We start from the raw sequence: 12931 nt of genomic DNA, 5'->3' as shown, positions 1-12931 counted from the left end.
TAGTAACTTTAATTGCCTCTTTCTTACCTGAGGATTTCCTTCCCAATGCAGCCTGCAAAAACCTGTTGGAGAAAGTATACACTGAGGAACAGAGTAGACACTCCAATCACAACAGGGAGCAAACTGCACTGTAAACCAAGCAGAAAGCTAGATTTCATTGCAGAAAAAGCATCTGCAGCTTTGATGACAAACTTCTTAAAAGATTCTCGGGACAGCAGGTATAAAGACATGCAGGTCATGTGCACCACTATGATACATTAACAATTTATGAATACAGTTTACTATAATTCCATCTCTAAATTTATCTCATTAAAAAACAATATTCCTGACCAATCCATCGGCCAGTGCAGATCTATCATTTCTACTGCCTTTATGATGCTTTTGACTTTGATAAATAGCGATGTATTGCTAACTCTAATGTATTTCAGTTGACACCTATGAACAGTTGTTAATCTCAATGTTGCAGGACGGGTAAACTACTACAAATGTTTTCCTTTATTTTCTTTTATAAAGGAGACAAAGTAAAACTGTTACACCTTTCCACCGAAAAAAATTGACAGCTATGTTTTATGCTACATATTTTTGGTTTCATCAAGACACTGATTAGATTAAGTGATGAACATATGGCTGTAGGGTAGTGAACAGATTGAAAACCACAACTTTAAATAGTCTCCTGAATCTCCATGTTCATAAATGGCAGTAATGCAAAGCAATAGTAGAAGATCCCATCACTGGTACTGTCAAAGGAGGAAGCAATACTGGGCCGGGCAACGAAATATGGGCTTGTACATAGGTTTACCTGCAACTTAAGACACCTTCCATGATTAGCTGCCTTCTGTCACATGGTTTTAAGAAGGAAGTGAAGAATAAGAATCAGTGAACCAAGAGGATAATTTTAATTTAAAAAAAACACCACAGTTATGACTTAGAAACAATATGGATAGTGTATGCACCTTCAGCAGTATGTTGAACTTAAAATTCTGCTCTCAGTGAAGAATTCTCTCTCCGAGCACAAGTAACTGAAAGAGGAGATAGCAAGGAAGCCCCATTAATCTTAGAATTCCCACCTCAAATGCAATATGCCGGCATTTGTTAATTCCTTTTTCTACCTTGCCCCCTGCCAATCTGTAAGGAAACAAGGAAAGAGAGAGAAGCAAAGACACTTATGGGAGAGAGACAAAAGACAGACAAAAGCAGAGGTGGAGAGAGAGTGAAACAAAAGGCGATGAGAAAGTGACCATATTCTCCAATTTGTGTGCAATGCCATAGGAAATCAACTTTCTATAATAAAATCCTTGAGTATTTTTGGTTTGTCTCAGTTGTTTTACCAGTCCATTGAAGTCAATACGGAACATAACTACTAAAACTGCTATTACTTCATCCAAGTGGAACACTGTAACTATCTCCTGTGTGACATCCTACAAGGCACTATAACTTTGATCTGTTACAACAAACACAACTAAGACATTGAACTGGATTTTACGTTAGGTACCAGGTCCCCTGTAGAGGGCACTGCGCTGCACTGGACTCCCAAGGACCATAAATGTCTCCTCGAAAGCCCACAAAAAGTTTGAGGGAAGCTGGAAACATAACCAATGGTGAGTGCATTTGTCCATTGGTGCATTTGGTGATTGCAAAACCCTGAACCTAACTTTTTCTCCAACTAATCATGAGCAAGGCCATGGCAGTTTCATTTATCTATATTTTATTAATTATGTGAAATATATACACACACACACATATATATATATATAAATATGTGTGTGTGTGTAATTACACTTAAAATTTCTAAAACTTAAAATTAATATTTTTGACCTGCAGCCAACGAACAGCGAGGACTTATATAGCACCATGAGTATATTAACACGTCACAAGGTGCTTCACAAGAGCATTACTGAACAAAATTTAGCACCGAGCCAAATAAGGAGATATTAGGACAGATGGCCAGAAGAGGTTGGTTTCAAGTAGTGGTAGAGAGCTGGAGAGGTTTAGGAAAAGAATTCCAGAGCTTAGGGCTTCAACATCTAAAAACACATCTGTCAATGCAGGAGTGATTCAAATAGGGAATGCGCAAGAGACCACAGGACTGCTGGGCTTCAGAGATCTCAAAGGCTTATAGAGCTAGTAGAGGTTACAGAGATAGGGAGAGGCAATACCATGGAAGCATTTGAAAACAAAGCGTTGCCAAACCAGAGCCAATGTAGGTCAGCAAATACAAGGTCATTAGGTGAATGGGGCTTCGTGTTTACAGGATACTTGCAGAGGTTTGGATGAGCTCAAGTTTATATCTGGTAAGAGATGGGGAGCTGGCCAGAGAAGTAATGGAACGATCAACTAATTTTGGTATATAAATAGTTTGCTACTTAATGCAGAAAGAGAAGTTTGATGTTATCCTTCCTATAAAACCTTCTGCTTCCTAAACTTCTTTCATAACCTTTCTGCTACTTTTACAACCTTTCTGCAACATTCACTGACATCTGGGTTTGTCTTAAGTTTTTAATACCCTCGTTTCAATGACTAATTAGTAGAAATCCAGGAAAATTAATACCAAGATGCTAAATATCTAATTTAACGAATGGGTCATTGTTCAGGATCATTCAACAATGAGCATCCACATTTAAAACTCTGCTTAATGGTCATGGTTAACCCAACAGAGAACTGTCTGCTTTAAGCAAGGCCCTGCTCAGAACACATTATTAGCTTTATGTCTATGCCCTAATCCTGGAAACTGTAAAAGTCTTACATACTCTTGTAAAATAACCTCTTAGACACCTTTTCAAGTGGAATAGCCAAAGTTTCTTTGATCTATTCTCGAAACACAACTCTTTGACAAAAAGGACCTTGTGTCTCTTCACTGAACTGCCTCCAGGGCTTCAATATCTCCCTGGAATCTTGATGATGCAGTAGTCAAGGTATGGTCTAACCTCAACGCAACAATTTAGCTACAGCTTCCTCTTTTTCTTCTCCCCATTTGCAGAACTTTACGTTTACCAGTATTAAAAGTCATTGATCATTTTTATACCCACAGATGTTTTCTCCAAAACATTCTGCAATTTCAGAGCTGCCTCCTGCATTTCCACTGCCCCTCTTAGTTTGGCCAAATCTACAAATTGTATCCATTGCATGGAGTTTCTGAATCCAGATAATTCACATGAAAATTATAAAGAATTCTGGTTCTAACATGGAGTCTTGGTACACTCCAATTAGTACAAGACCCCACCATAATATTATTCCACCAATGAGTAGTCATTATTTTCTACCTTTCAGCTAACTTATTATTCACTCTTAAGTTAATCTTGAATTCCTATTGTTGTGCTTAACTATATTTTTAATGTACAACTTTTGGCAAATGTCTTTCGAAGTCTAGAAACACCATATTATAAGACTTTCCAAGTCCACTTGGATTGTCACTGCCTCAAACTAGTTGAGAAGGTCAATCATGCAGGATCTTTCCCTTCTGAATTCACAATGACTGCTGTTTACTAAGATATAGTTCAAGCTGAGGACAAGTCCTAACGGCCAGAGTATTGATAACATGGCACCAAAAATGCAATAGTGGATTGTATCAATAATAAGCATAGCAGATTATAGAACTGTTGTATAAAGTATTTGACGATGTCTGTGTCATTCAAATTTCTGGAACTCTTACCCATTGTTATGTATGGAAAACTGTTTTAAACAATTCATAATTTAAAAATTAACTAGGTTAGCGTACTGTCTAACAATGTTTAGTCTTCATACCTTATATCTCCAATGATCTGTTCAAATTTATGTTTCTTTTAAAGGTGGTAAATATTTTGTTGTTACACTAAATCACAGAATTTTTCTTTAGTTCAGCCTTATTTTTTTGTAAAATCTGATACATTGGTTACATCAAATGCAGACTGTGCCTGTCATTTTTATACCTGTAGCTAGCAAGAGCTTAAATTCACTGTACAGGTTCTACTCCACAACTTTAAGAACATAAGAAATAGGAGTAGACCATCCATCCCTTTAAGCCTGCTCCGCCATTCAATACAATCATTGATCTTTTACCTCAACTTCACTTTCCTGTCTGCTCCCCATATCTGATGGAAGAGTCATACGGACTCGAAACGTTAACTCTGTCTTCCTCTCCACAGATGCTGTCAGACCTGCTGAGTTTTTCCAGCTATTTTTTTGTTTCAGAGTTCCAGCATCCACAGTATTTCACTTTTATGCTCCCCATATCCAATTGCCTGAGAGATCAAAATCTATTGATCTCTGTCTTGAATATATTTAATGGAGCACCCTCAACCCTCTGGGTAAGGCAATTCCAACGTTTCATGATCTTTTGAGTGAAGGTATTTCTCTTCATCTTGGTCCTTATCCTGAGGCTGTACCCCAATGTTCTTGATTCCCCTTCCAAGGGAAACCTCTCAATGTCTACCTTGAAAACCCTTTCAGAATCTTGTACGTTTCAATGAAATTACCTCTCATTCTTCTAAATTTCAGAGTATAGGCCCAATTTACTCGCCTATCCTAGGACAAGCCTTTTATCCCAAGAACCAATCTGGTGAATCTTCGCTGTACCACCTCCAAGACAAGTAAATCCCTCCTCAGGCATGGAGAGCAAAACTGCACACAGTACTCCAGATGTGGTCTCCCAAGGCACTATTCAATTGTAGCAAGACTTCCTTATTTTTGTACTCCAATCCCCTTGCAATGAAGTCCAACATGCCATTTGCCTTCCTTATCGTTTGCTGCACCTGCATGCTAACATTCTGTTCTGATGAAAGATCAGCCTGAAATGTTAATTCTGGTTTCTCTCTCCACAGACGCTGCCTGACGTTCCCAGCATTTTCTGCTTTTATTTCAGGTTTTCAACATCCGCAGTATTTTGCTTCTGTGTTTGCTAACTTTGTGTTCATTCAACAAGTGCATCAAAGCTCTCTGAACATCAATATTTAAGTTGCACGCATTAAAAATATTCTGCTTTTCTATCCTTACGATCAATGTGAATAACTTCATACTTCCACATTATATCCCATTTGTTACCTTTGTGCCCACTCACTTAACCTGTCAATATCTCTTTACAGCCTCTTTGCATCCTCACTTATGTTCCCACCTAGCTTGTGAAGTCAGCAAATTTGGATACTTTACTCTCATTCTCTTTGATTAAGTCATTAATGTGGGCTGTAAATCTGTGGGAATAAGCTTCAAATGTTGTTACAAATACAACTCGAAATGGAAATGAAATTAAAGCACATGTGGTGATATCCAACAATGCCGGTCAAAGAGCTTATGTTATCACAATAGACTTGAGATATTTTTCCTACTTGAACACAGCTCATTATAACTGTTTTCTCTACACAGGTGCTGCCAGGCCTGCAGTATATTTTCAGCATCTTCCGTTTAATTTCAGTATTCTGCTCTTGTAGAAATAAACATGGCTTTGACAGCATTGCACACATCCTGGGAACAAATATACTAAAAACATTGCAAACATCATTGCCACTGCCATTGTCTGTTTCCTTACTGTTTAAAATAATTTTACAGAATTATGTTAGGTGATACTTGCCAGGATATTATTAATTTCATTTCAGAATGAATGACACACCAAACTTTGTGCAGTTATTTCGCCAATATTGGAGAATATAAATAGGCACCAAGCAGACAACTGTGGCCAAGAGTAGGCAAAAAAAAACGAAGGGATATTAAGGCACTATATTCACATCCCTTTTACGGTGTTATAATTATAGAACTTCACAGTTCTAAATAAAAAAAAAATTACATGAGTCAATAAGTTTTTTTCTGAAGCAATATAAAACTATTGTGTTTATTAAATATCAACTTCCTCCTGTTTCATTGAAAGTAACAAACTGTCAGGTAAAATTTAATGAAAAACTGCAAGCACAATAAACACCTAAAGCTATTCATAGTGTTTCATTCAACAGGTCTGTTGAATCAGGTTCAGGAAATTGCTATGCAAATGACATAGAACAACATTCACATTACATTAAAATAACCTACTTTGTTAACAAGGTGAGTAACTATACTTGCAATCCACTATCAACAAATCTAACCAGAGACCATGGGTATAATTGTACCACCCCTAAAGCTTTTCAGAGGTTGGAACCATAAGCAGATCCCAAACCATTGTTTGGGATCTTACGGGAGGAGGCCAATTAAGACGCTGCCTCCGGGAATGCTATCCAATTAAGGCTGGCAGGTAAGACAGACACTCAACTGGGCCATGGGAGGGTTCACAAAGTTATACTGCTGGCAGCCCTACTAGGAGAGGCAGTTAGAAGAACATAAGAGTGCCTCAAGATGGAGGCGCCTTCTGAAGGTGTAGGAAAATTTCACAATTATTTGTAGTTGCAGTGCCTGGCCATTACAGTGGATGGGGACAGCCTGTATTAAAATTATTCATTTTTTTAAACTCACTAATATAGCAGCTACAGTTCCAGGTGCAGATTATCTTCAAAAATTTGAATGGATCTGCCTTTGGCAGTTTTGCCCTCTTACCTGTGTCTGAGTCTTTCTGATCAATGCTGTTAACTCCAATAGTGAAAGGCAGTTTTCTCTTTGATGCTTTCTCTTTCACCTCTTTCCCTCCATCATTCCGGTCCAATTTCGGGGTCTTGTTACACGATATTTTATCCTTATCCTGGATTAGAAATAGATGCACAGTTCAAAAGCTATTTGCAAAAAGTAATATTTCTCCATGTCATTACAAACTATATAAATTTTAGACCATTAATGCTTAAAATAAGCTAACCAAATTAATCATAAAATGCATATGGACCCCACAGTTCTAAAGAATTTTTAGTCCAATTTCAGTTTATTTTCTCTTATGTCTACCTCTAGGCAAAAATCAATCAATCAATCAATCCTGTGGAATCCTGGTCATCAACGAAGGTATCTCAGTCAAGACAAAAAGAATTAAAACTCCAGCTTCTTCTACATCTTGCAAAATAATGAACAAAATAGATACTGAGCTGTGAAGAAGCCTATTACTATGCAAAGACAATTTGAATGTAGCCATACGTGGATGACAGAGACTACAAACAGCTTGTACTTCTCTCAGATTCTTCCGAATAATTGCAGGTTTCCAAGATATATATGAGATAATTCCAGAGGAACTTCAAGCACTTTTACTTTAAAGAAACTCCACGTGATCTTATATCTAACTTTTCTTTGTCATTCTAAGCTAATGCTCCACTTTTTTAAAAAATGGTATCAGATGCTGTTGTATGTGTTGTTCTGGTTAAATATATGAAAAAGACAAACATAAATACTGTAATTGAATCTTAATTATATTCCATACATAGCATTAGTTTTGCTATCCTATAACAAGTAATCCTTAATAAAAAAGAAAGGCCACAGACCTGAATGTTAACTGTTTTCCACTCCACAGATGCTGCCAGACTTGCTGAGCATTTCCAGCATTTTCTGTTTTTACTTCACCATTTCCAGCATCCAGTGTTTTGCTTTTGAATAAGTAATCCTTGCCTATCCTCAGAGATGCAGAATGACACAGAAAATAGTGTCCACACCTTCCCTATCCTCACCCATCCAAAAACACAGAGGAAACCCAGTCCCAAGCATTTGACTGAATTCACAAAAGTCAAGCACTGTGCAGACGCACAGAATTCTAACTCCATGAACAAACATGAGCAGCAAGCCCGAGCACCTAAAATTAAGTATCAATTGACATCACTGTGCCAGCCAATGTGTTAAAGGCAGGAATGTTGAACTTATATTGTTACACCAAATAGCAAAGCGAACAGTTTATTTACTCAGCAAACAGCAAATCAAAGTCAATTCAGAGTCTATTTTTAAAAAACCTACCATGATCATGCATGATCAAACTCTCTCCTGATCAAAGAACAGTGATTTCAGCAGCAAATTGAGAGGATAGTTCTATTTTACAAATTATTTCTTCAGCAAATTGCAATGATTGGAGGACAGTTACACATTACAAATAGTATGCAAAATCAATCCTCATCACTTATACCACTTTGATCCCCAGAAATGATCGATAGGGGAGTTATTCAGTTATCTCCATTCTGGCTGGCAATAGTGGCGTTACTATACGCAACCAGTATAAGCCAGGTTCTCCCCTCTCACCCAGCCACAATTACAGAGTCTGATTGATCTCTTTCCTCTCGCTCACTGTTCAGGTGCAAGAAGCACAACCATTTTCTTCGTCTACCTGTTAAAAAACAACTAGGGTGATTTTTTTTCAAGTCTGCAGTAGAGCCTCATGCTTGGCGGATAACTCATCAGAAAATCATGATTTTCTGTTGATGATTTTGCTCCTAATCTACTTTGTCAATTTGTGCACACAGCCAGCCTTCTCCCTCAACATTACTGCATACAAAGGGAATTCCACCACCTCCACACTACACAGCCAACTCAGATTTCTTTCACATCCTGCTCAAGCATAATAATGTGCAAACACATTCAGGTCAGACCTTCCCAGATCCTTTTGATACTGAAACAGTGGCATTATTCATTGTTCTCCCAGTGTTTCCAATGCTTTTGGAATCCACTCTTCTGACAACTTATAGCATGAATTCAAGAAGAAAACAACAGATAAAAGATTCCAATTTCTTTGCAGGGATGAAGATTTGGGTCATGGATGAGCTCAACAAGACAAGCTACATATCTGTACCCTCTATTTGAAGATGATCAAAATGTCAGACAAATGGAGCAACCTGCAGATAGATTGCCACATTGCAAAATACTCCAAGTTTTTGGCACAGTAAGATTCGGGATTAGGCATTTGTAGTTATCCACAAGATTCTCAATAGAAGAGGCTTGCTCACGAAGATTAACTGTCAAATTAGACACAGTGAACCCTAGAGAATTCAACTGACAATGAGAAGCTAGGGTTCCAGCAATTCAAGATTCCCGCCGATATGAACAGTGCTTGTAACTTCTAGGAACGCTTACGCACTGAAGGCAAATCATACGAGCAGCATGACTATTATTTCAACCTCCTGGGGTGTGATGGACCAATGATTCATTTATATTTGCAAATCCTGCTGGACAAAGAACTCTTAAGCTCTTCTGGAATCCATACTGCTGACATTGCTACCAATCACTCAACCCAGGCAAACACATTGATTAGGGTGCATGTAGTGGTGTGCCAGTTTACAAAGACCATGGATGGTCACTATGTAGGATCTGAATTTAGTTTTGAGCAAGCTGGTCAGGTTTCAGCTCAACTCAGCTGGTAATATTCTTGCCTTTGAGTTAGGAGATTATAGGTTTACAACCCACTCAAACTGAGCACATAATTAAAGTTATTGGGACAGTACTACATTGTCAGAGGTGTCATCCTCTAGAAGAGACATTGAAGTCAGTCTCCGTGCTCTGAAGGTTCACTTGGATATAAAGATCTTGACATCTTGAAGAGCTGGAGGCAGTTCTCCTGGTGTCCTAATCAAAAATACTTTCAAACTAACATCACACAAAGTTTAACCAATTATTCATCTCATTGCTGAGTTGTGACATTTGCCCACTTTAGTCCCTGCGGCATAAGGTACGAAATAAAACAATCGTGTTCAATATAAATTGCTAACTAGTCACAGGTGTGGCTACAGCAACACCATTTCAGTTATATATACTAATTTCAGCAGGAAAAAATTTACATTGAAACATAAAATTAAAAAAATAGGAGCGGGAGTAGGTCATTTGGCCCTTCGAGCCTGCTCCGCCATTCAATAAGATCATGGCTGATCCTCCATCTCAAAGCTATACTCCCATTCTCTCCCTATACCCCATGACATCTTTAGAGTCTAGAAATCTATTTCCTTCTAAATAAATTCAGTGACTTGGCCTCCATAGCCTTCTGTGTAAAGAAGTTTCTCCTCATCTCAGTCCTAAATTGCCTAACCCATATATTAAGACTGTGACCCTTTGTTCTAGAACCCTCAGCCAGAGAAAACATCATCCCTGCATCCAGTCTGTTCAGCCCTGTCAGAATTTTATATATTTCAATGAGATCTCCTCTCATTCTTCTAAACTCCAATGAATGCAGGCCTCGCCCTCATACGACATATATTCAGTAACCAAGAACATTAAACACTCAACAATTAAAAAATTGAGGTACTTTTCATCTTAATAATTTACGAATAAATCCTTTAAAAGGCTAAATGTGAATATGAATATTGAGATCCCATGTCTATTTTTTTTTACTTAACCAGAAATGCGTTGATTATATCTAAATTTTCAACTACTAGTGTATAACTAGCTACAAGGGACAAGAAACAAAATACATCTGAAAAACATGCAGCCAGACCTGCTATGTATTTCCAGCATTTTCTATATTTATTTCAGATTTCCAGCAGTATAACAAGTTACATGGGGCTAGTGGCTATTGTTTTGAACAACTCTGATATGAATAAACTTGAGTTTGAAAACTACACAAGCCATTGCAACTGACAGAACCTGAGAAATGCTGCACTCCAAGTTGATTTGAAGATGAAAATGTTTGGAGTCACATCAGTTTTTGTATTACATTTGAATTTATAATAAAAATGCTCATATCTCCCTCTCTTGGCCCTCTGCCTGCTATGAAACTGCTGCCTCTATTGCCCTGGTACTCAAGTTACCAATAGTCTTTCACCTCCTGTATTAATAAATGTTTAATTTAGTTTTATAAAAAAACCTCGAGACTCTTTTTACTACTGAATTCAAAGCCTGCATCTCAAAACATACAAATTTCAAAAAATTGGTTATGACAGTTGTTTCAAGTTTCCCTCTGGGATTTGAACAACTCAGCCTTTACCATTGGCTGTGTCATAATAAGCTCCACATCTCAAGCAATACCACCCCTTCTCTCCGCAGCCAACTTCTCCAATGTTCCAGCATGATCATGGAGGAGTGCCTGGAAATACCAGACTCAATACTCCTCAATAATTAATTGCCTTCTCTTATCCTTCTTAGCTGCTTTCCGACATTACAAGTAACTATACTTCAAAAAGGCCATCATTGGCTATAAATTGCTTTGAGGTGTCTGGTGGTTGTGAAAGATGCTATCTAAATACAAGTTTTTTTTCCTTTTATTCTTCACTTGAGCCTAGCAAATGCAAACAGGCTGTTTAAAAAGAAAAATTCCCTTCCACCATCCTCATAGGCAGCGAATTCCAGGTCATTACCTCTCGCCACATAGAAGTTTTTCCTCACATCCCACTTGCAAGTCTTGCTCAAAACCTGAAATCTATATCGCTTGGGCCTTGCACCATTAGCTAACAGGAACAGCTTTTCTTTGTCTATCTTAACTAAACCTGTCATAATTTTGTACACTATCAGCTCGCCCCTCCATTTTCTTTGCTCCAAAGAGAACAAACCTAGCTTCTCCAACCTAACCTTTAGCTAACCTTCTCTGTACCTGCTCAAGGACCTTCACATCTTCCCTAAGATCTGGCAACTAGAACTGGAAATAATACTCTTACGGCCTAACCAGAGCTTTATAAAGGTTCAATATAACTTCCCTACTTTTGTACTCACTACCTCTACTTATGAAGCCGAAGATCCCATATTCTTTCCTAATTATTCTCTCATTACATCCTGCTACCCTCAGAAGATCTATGCACATGAACCCTCAGGTTTTCTGTCCCTGCACGCTCTTTCAAAATGTGCCATTAAATTGATATTTCCTCTCCCTTCTGCCAAAACACATCATCTTACTATTCTCTACAATATAATCTGTCACTTTTCCACCCAATCTTCTATTCTGTGTCCTATTGCAATCGACTGGCATTATCTTCACTGTTTGCCGCACTGTTTGCTGCAAGTTTGGTATCATCGGCAAATTCCAAAATGTTACTCTGTATTACAATTGTTGTTGGTGGCATCCTTTCATCTGTGTAAGATGATGGACACACAGAAAATCAAATCTGTAGGGGATGGGATGGCTTCATATGGTGCACATTCGCTGATGGCTGAAGAACAATTCGTGAAAGGCAGATTCTGCCACAAGTGCCACATATGAAGTGGTTATCAGGTGTTGTTGTGGGTTGTTATTTTAGGAATTGGAGCCTGTTGCCAAGCTACTGTAGCCACTTATCGTCATGATGGCAAATGTTGACCCACAGGTGATGTTATCATTTTCCTCTGTTGTCAGCTTGTGTCTCCAAAGTGCAAGAATCAATTTATGTTAGGTTTGTAAGCACCTTTGAAGTGGAGCTTTGGGCATCCTACTGGTCATCTGGCTCCAGCTACCTTGCTATACAGAAAATCCTTAGGTACATGACCATCTTCCATCCTGCAAACATGCCTGCAGCCAGCAATCACCTCTGTTTGATGAGTGCCGACATATTTAGGAGCTTTGTTATTGACAGGACTGCTGCATTCGTGATTTTGTCCTTCCGTGATGTGTCCAGAGTGCGCTGCAATCAGCAAGGATGAAAGTTATTGGGCTTCTTTTCTTGATACCTGCAAGTGAGATCTACAAAAGTAAGGTGAAGAGATATATCCTGTTCTCTACAATTCTCTTATAGCTAACGTATGGGACAATCATATCCACTGTGGATCTGTCAGCACAGAAGCTGCAATGTGCTTCTGGATATATTTAAAAGACTATCTACTTGCAGACCAAGGATGAACTTAGCGAAGGCCTATCCAGTGTCACTAAGCAGTGAGATGCCCCTGTGGTTGTTACAATCTCCTCCACTGTCTTTCCCTTTTGTACAATATGATGGTTTCTGCATCATGCGTGACCTGTGGGATGGATCCTACCTTCCAAGACAAGATGGTGGCAATGAAAGTGTGGCAATAGATGGGACTTTCAGCACTTGAGCAGTTCAACTGGAATGCCATTCTTGCTGGGTACCTTTCTCCCTGCCAAGCAATCAATGGCTTTTTCAAGCTCAAGTGATGAGGGTCCTTTGTCTAACATGACCACGCAGATTGGGAGATCTCCATCTCATGAGCGTACAGCTCACAGTAGCTTTCA

General features: G+C 38.5%; 1 protein-coding gene across 4 annotated transcripts in view; it reads right to left on the bottom strand.

Moving 5' to 3' along the window:
* Positions 1–12931, bottom strand: part of ankrd11 (ankyrin repeat domain 11) — a 199112-nt gene that overhangs the window by 69964 nt on the left and 116217 nt on the right. For 2 of the 4 annotated variants that reach the window (XM_041190709.1, XM_041190708.1), the window contains exons 1-2: positions 6490–6625; positions 28–62 (exon numbers count right to left, since the gene is read on the bottom strand). Coding sequence is in view for 2 of the 4 variants with exons in the window: in XM_041190704.1 (XP_041046638.1) it covers positions 6490–6631 (142 nt within the window). In the remaining 2 variants the exon portion in view is untranslated. Of the gene's footprint in view, positions 1–27; positions 63–6489; positions 6632–12931 lie in introns of those variants that run through there. The other 2 variants (XM_041190704.1, XM_041190705.1) reach the window with 1 other exon arrangement.

This window comes from Carcharodon carcharias, chromosome 7 (assembly GCF_017639515.1).
Source record: "Carcharodon carcharias isolate sCarCar2 chromosome 7, sCarCar2.pri, whole genome shotgun sequence".
In the NCBI taxonomy this organism is placed as follows: Eukaryota; Metazoa; Chordata; class Chondrichthyes; order Lamniformes; family Lamnidae; genus Carcharodon; species Carcharodon carcharias.
This window is presented reverse-complemented; position numbering and strand designations above follow the sequence as displayed.